Source organism: Centruroides sculpturatus, unplaced genomic scaffold, assembly GCF_000671375.1.
Source record: "Centruroides sculpturatus isolate CEXI.00-Female unplaced genomic scaffold, Cexi_2.0 scaffold2, whole genome shotgun sequence".
Taxonomy (NCBI): domain Eukaryota; kingdom Metazoa; phylum Arthropoda; class Arachnida; order Scorpiones; family Buthidae; genus Centruroides; species Centruroides sculpturatus.
This window is the reverse complement of record NW_019384369.1, coordinates 1,852,054-1,858,762: the sequence shown is the minus strand read 5'-3', so window position 1 is coordinate 1,858,762 and position 6,709 is coordinate 1,852,054. Positions and strand designations below refer to the sequence as shown.

General features: G+C 32.4%; 1 protein-coding gene across 1 annotated transcript; it reads left to right on the top strand.

Annotated features, from left to right (window-relative positions):
• The first annotated feature begins 3,331 nt into the window (after nt 1–3,331).
• Nucleotides 3,332–4,930, top strand: LOC111613458 (elongation of very long chain fatty acids protein 6-like). Its single transcript, XM_023354817.1, has one exon. It carries the CDS (start codon nt 3,369–3,371, stop codon nt 4,185–4,187), a length of 819 nt encoding a protein of 272 aa, XP_023210585.1. The 5' UTR covers nt 3,332–3,368; the 3' UTR covers nt 4,188–4,930.
• The last annotated feature ends 1,779 nt before the right edge of the window (nt 4,931–6,709 follow it).

Sequence of the window (6,709 nt, the reverse complement as noted above, 5' to 3'; positions counted from 1 at the left end):
TTTTTTTTTTTTATATATTATATCAATGGCATTTTAATGCTACTTACCAGTGAGACGAGGTAGCATATGTTTAGTAGTTTGTAAGTGGATTTTAAAAGTAGATTTAAATGAAAATCTCGACAATTAGTCACAGTAAACTATTTCTGAAAGGGAAAATCCTATATAAATAAATAGAAAAACTGGTTTTCTTGTAGGAAATGATGTAAATAGTAGGTCTTCCTTATGCGAAACTGTGTTAACCGGACAAAAATATCCCGTTTCTAGTGCGCGTTATACTCGATTTTCGCCATTTTTAAAGCCAATTTTTACGTGAAATTCGACTAATTTTCGTTATTTTTTAATGCCAATTTTTACGTGAAATTCGACTAATTTTCGCCATTTTTTAATGCCAATTTTTACGTGAAATTCGACTAATTTTCGTCATTTTTTAATGCCAATTTTTACGTGAAATTCGACTAATTTTCGTCATTTTTTAAAGCCAATTCTTACGTGAAATTCGAGTCATTTTTGCCAGTTTTTAAAGCCATGTTTTACGTGAAATTTGACTAATTTTTGCCATTTTTTAATGCCAAGTTTTACCTGAAATTCGACTAATTTTTGCCATTTTTTAAAGCCAATTTTTACGTGAAATTCGACTAATTTTTGCCATTTTTTAAAGCCAATTTTTACGTGAAATTCGACTAATTTTCGTTATTTTTTAATGCCAATTTTTACGTGAAATTCGACTAATTTTTGCCATTTTTTAATGCCAATTTTTACGTTAAATTCGACTAATTTTTGCCATTTTTTAAAGCCAATTTTTATGTGAAATTCGACTAATTTTCGTCATTTTTTAAAGCCAAGTTTTACGTGAAATTCGACTAATTTTTGCCATTTTTTTTATGCCAATTTCTACGTGAAATTCGTCCAAATTTTTATTATTTTCTTTACAATTTTTAAAAGTAAATTTTATCTTTACTAAACGTTAAATTAAAGACCTACTTTATAATCATTTCCATCACGAAACTATGCGGCTATTGAAGTGGAAAATTATCATAGATTTAAATCGAGTTATATGCGGTTTTTATATACTTGTAGGTCTTATGTAGACCCGAGGGTATGCATTTTATAAATTGTTAGATGATTTTATCGAAATTTTCTCTTTTTTTAAATAAAAATTGCGTTAATTCTAATATATTACCTGTATAAAGTAGGTTAATTCGATAGAATATTCGGGGGAGAGGTTTAATATTATTTATCTAAAGATTTTTAGTATTAAGCGGCCATCTTTTGACCTTTAGTTTTGGCACCGCACCAACGAATTGCTCATTTATGCATAAACGAAACGTTATGTTAAATATATGCATACTTCCGTACAAAAATATGCAGAAAATATATTAAAAAATTAGTATTATTAATGATTTTTCTGAAATTTTAACGTCATTATTCTTGGCATAACCTTTGAGTGCCATAGCATAGAAATGCTGTGTTTCTCGACCGTTATACCACGAATTATATATAAAAAAAAGTTCTAAGAATGACGTAAAATTTACTTAAAAGTGTGTTCATCATCCCACTTGATCCAAATTGAACATCCTCCACGAAACACCTGGGGATTTTTGGGGTGGTCTGTAAAAACGTGTTATGTAGAAGAATTCTTAGAGTTATATCGTTCAATTTACGTCATGATAATGAGAAATGGAATTTGGGAACAGAAAATTCCCAAATTCCACTCCTTAGTGGTGATCTTTCTATAAATTATTAATAAAATTACGACATTTTCAAATTATATTTCCCCCCCTTGTCGAGTGACAAGGTCGCCCAATGCGGTTTATATGAAGTTACGAAACGTCAAAAAAAAATCGATTTATATTATTATTATAGTAGATTTAACATTATAATTTTATATAAAGTCAACCCTCGATATACCGCATTTCTGTATAAAGTTAGCTTGGTAAAGCGCCAATATAAATATACGTGAAGGAATCTTCCCAATGAATACATGTAAATTTTTTTTGGCTTTATGCCCTTATTTGAGGTCCACTACGGATTTTACCAGGCCCACAATGGTGAGGAACGGAGCAAGTCATACCCCGATTTACCGTCCATGAATAATTCCGGGGTTTCTTCCCTAATTTGTATTAGATAACTCGTTAATATCCATTAATTACTGATTACACCAATACCTCGTTATATCGCCACCCTTATAAAGCGCGAACGGACATTGTTGTCTGACGAACAAAGTCAAATTGGATGAGTTTGTGTTTTATTATTTGAAGCGCTGGGTTTTAGCCCCACACTCGATTTAGTGCCAATTTCAGATGTCGACAAATCGAGGTGTGGCTGCGATATAAACCGTTTGCCTTAAACAATTAATTTAATTGTGGATAATTTTATCGAATGTTGCGATCTTATAAGCGGGAAAAAAACAAATCATTCCACACGCAATTTTCGTAAAAGTCGTTTAGTAGGAAATTACCCATTGTGTTTGTTAAACAATGCATTGCTAGAATAGACAAACCTCGATTTAACGCCTGTGAAAATAGCGTTAAACTGAAGTACTCCGAATAATAATAAGTTAGAGTTTAAGCATTTGAAACACGGATGATTTGATGATAACAACACAAAATCACTCAATTATCCGTTTACGAATATTCATTGAAGCGCTATATAGGGTGTCGGTATAACGAGGTTTTACTTGCATAAAATGTAATATTATTACTCTTAAATATTTTATATGTATATCTTTGATTCTATTCAAACTTTTAGTGTGACTTATCACGTTGTTTCTTAACCAGGGATTCAAAGCACCATTGGAGTTTATTAAATCTTTAAAAATATATCTTATACGGGAGTTTATAACATAACTTGGCTTCAAAAACTCTCATTATTTACCGTGTTAATCTGTAAAATTCGCTTTAATTTTCTTTGACTCTTTAATACACTATAAGAAACACCACAGAAAGTTTTCATGAGGGTGCAAGACCCCAAATTTGAATGACGAGGGCACAAAGTAAAATGTCTCTTCTGCTAAAAGAATTATAAATACCACGATTGTTCATTAAGAAAATCCCGAAAAATCATATTTAGGGTGTTTTATCCTAAATAGCTTGCATTGTTTTAGATTTCTGACGTCATTTTAAGTGTGTGCTGGTCAGTTTCCAAGATGCTTGCTCCAATGTAAGAATCACCTGTAAACAGAGGCCATTTTTCAGGACAGTATCCGTGGAATTCATAAAAATAACCTCCAAACAACGGTCATTTTAATGCTCCCTTCAGTGGCCGTATACAACACAGGTTTTGGCTGTATTTGAATGCCAAAAATTCTTATGGTAAAATTTCATAGATTTTTATGGTAATGTTTTAAATTTGTAATTCTTTTCTTCCAGATGGAAATATATAATTCTACAGTGAAGAATGAAGATTTTCCGAAACACTACGAGTTTGAGAACTTTTTCGATCGCGAAAAGAACATAAAACTCCTTGAAAACTACCGCCATTTTTCACTTTACCTAGTACTTATATACTTCTGTACAATATACTGGCTGAAAAATTACATGAAAACACGTCCAGCATTTAATTTGAAGCCTCAGTTAGCAGTTTGGAATCTAATTTTGGCAATCTTCAGCATAGGAGCATCTCTTCGACTGCTACCAACTCAGCTCCATGCTCTTGGGTACGGATATGCAACATCCGTTTGCAACAACTCTTTATTCCTGAATAGCCAAGCTACTATATTCTGGGGTAGTCTGTATGTCTCTTCGAAAGTCCTGGAACTGGGGGACACTGTATTTTTAATTCTAAGAAAGAAGAAATTGATATTTCTCCACTGGTACCACCACGCCGTTACCATGACCATGGTTTTCTACTTAGCCGATCGTGCAACTGCCATTGCCCATTGGTTTACCATAATGAATGTCATTGTGCATTCGTTCATGTACACTTACTACTTTCTGATGACTTTGGAGTTTAAATTGCCCAGAATTTTGGCAATTTGTTTAACTTCTTGTCAAGTTCTTCAGATGATCATTGGAATGGTAGTTTGCTTCAGTTCTTTCCTCCTGTACATGATTGGAGTGAAATGCGATTTCCCTGTTTTCATGGCTAATGTCTGCCTTTTTCTTTATGCTGTATACTTTTATTTATTTACTCGATTGTTTTATGATTTATATATTTCTAAACCGAAAGCAGCGAAGAAGATTCAGTAGATCTCGAAGTTAAAATGTGAATGATTAACGGTAAAAATAAATAAAAAATAAAAATAAAATACAGTAAAACTTGTCTAAGAAGGACCCTTTAAAAATCGTCAATCCGCCTAAACAGAACTTGCCTACCTGCCTACAGAACAACCTGTATAAACAGAAATTAAACCCTGGAAACGGAACGATTTACTACATAAAATAATAACCAGTCTTCAAACCTGTCTAACGAGGAACGTAGCTATTTTTTGGGTTCGAGCGGAATGATTTTCTGCGTTAAAAAAAGTGCTATTGTCTTAAAACTTGTTTAATGTGGAAATGGATGACTCTTGGCATCTGAAAACGAAACAGTTTACTATGTAAAATGTCTTGAAACCTGTCTAAGACGGAAAAGGTAGCTTTTTTTAGGCCCGAAACAGAACGATTTGCATCCCAAAATGCTATTGTAACTCTCTAAACCTGTCTAATGCGGAAACGGAAGGTAACCAATTGCATAATGTAATTTGTCCTAGATGAAGCCAAATTTTAGACTTAACCGCAAGTAAATCCTGTTAATTAATACTGCAACTTGTATATTCAGGCCACGTCTCGACTGTATAAAACAAAACAATGAAATGTTCGTTTTAAACAGGTTTCACTGTATTAATTTTATGAAGAATGTATGCATTTATAAGTGTCTATGATAAGTAACATAGAACTCATATATTGTTATAAAGGTTTTTAATAGTAATTTTTTAGTAAAATATGTTTCTCNGGAAATGTTGAGTCGGATTAGTGTAGAATCGATTAATTTTATGGAAGAAAACCTTTCAATTAGCCGTAGTCCGTAAACTTGACACGTGTCGGGCTGTGATTGGAACGACTTGTAAGAAATCGGATTCCTAATAAATTGGAACGTATCTATATCTTATAAGGGGGTCGACTGTAAATTGAAGTGAAGTGCAGTACTACACTTCACTATATTAATTTACTTTACTACTTTATTAATTTACTTCACTATACTTTACTAATTTATTTCACGTCGTTTTATTACTTTACTTCACTTATGTAAATTAAGTAATCTATATCTATAAATGGACGTATTTATCCTTATATTTCACTCTGCAGCCAAAACTACACATCGCCCATGAATGGCGTTTGCGTGTGGTAGTATCTCCAAGTATCTCATCGTGCACTGTGGTGGTTGCGTTTCGATAGCTATAAAGATGTGGGAGATATAGGGGTTGAAAGTGGTTTACTTCAAAAATGTGTAACAATGGAAGTGTCAATAATAGAAGTGTTAACAATGGAAGTGTTGAGTAACAAAGGAAGTGTTAAGAGAAAGCGGCGTGCAAGATTTACAGGAGCAGATGCGATTTTTTGCGTTTTTGGGGGAAATCGAACATATTTTTAGACCCATGTAAAAATTCTCTAATTAGTCTGGAAACAGGGGACCTAATTCTTGTATTCTGTGAAAACTGGTAAGATTGGTTATAATGTAACCTTAATTTTAATCTTAAATATTTTGGAATAGTCGACAACCGTTGTGTGTGAGTAGTGGGGATGGCTTTTGGAGACGTGTGACGCACATGCTTCAGTTAATTTTTCGTAAGTAAAAAGTGAAAAGAATAGTGAAGTGTGAAAGTAAAAAATATTAAAAAAAAAAACAATGCCAAAGCGTAAGAAAGAATTTTTGCGGTCTTGAATCATATCTTAAAGGCAAAAGATGGCGCGGAAAAATGAAACCACAGAAGAAAGAGAAGTAGGTCTACACCTAATATTGCAACGAAGAAATTATCAACGAAACAGAAATAATCAGACGGAAGAGCAACTTGAAAATTATAGGGAAACACATCGAATCAGAGAAAGATTATGTGAAGGAAGAGAAACAGTCTTTTATATATATAAAAAAAACTATATTACATATAAATGTACGAAAAAATAAAAACCCAGCGAAGCGGTTACTTGCAGCTAGTAATAAATAAAATAAGACTTACTTATTTTTAACATTAACAGCCTTTTACAGTTACTTTTAATAACGAAAAAAATCAGGGTGGATCAAAAGTCGGTTAACCATTGTAATGCCTATGATGCCAATAAATTAATTAATGTTTCTTACTAACTTTTTAAAACAGAAACACGATTTAAACTCGGCTTATCATATATATTCTCAATTATATATATGATTGAGAATAACACGAAGAAACAAAAACACCTAAAACACGAAGAAACAAAACATGGTTAACTCACTTTTGGGGCACGCTGTATCGAATAATTCGAAAAGTAAACTACTGAACCGAAACGTCAATTATTTAATTTATTTCGTTAGATTCCATTTCAAAAAAGATTCTCCCCCCGAAGCAGGAAAATAAATAAAAATAGAAAGAAAGGAAGAAAGAAAGAAAAAAAGTCAATTTAATTTTCCTGTACCGAAAATAAGAGTGAAAAACTTAAAAGTAATTTCATGAAATTTCAATGAAATATTTAAGTAGCGTGTATTTGCATTAGATAGCCTCATAACTGAGTAGTTATGAGGCTATCTAATGCAACTA

Excerpts from the sequence above, each read along its gene's own strand:
- LOC111613458 (XM_023354817.1), top strand. The coding sequence starts at position 3,369 with ATGGAAATATATAATTCTACAGTGAAGAATGAAGATTTTCCGAAACAC.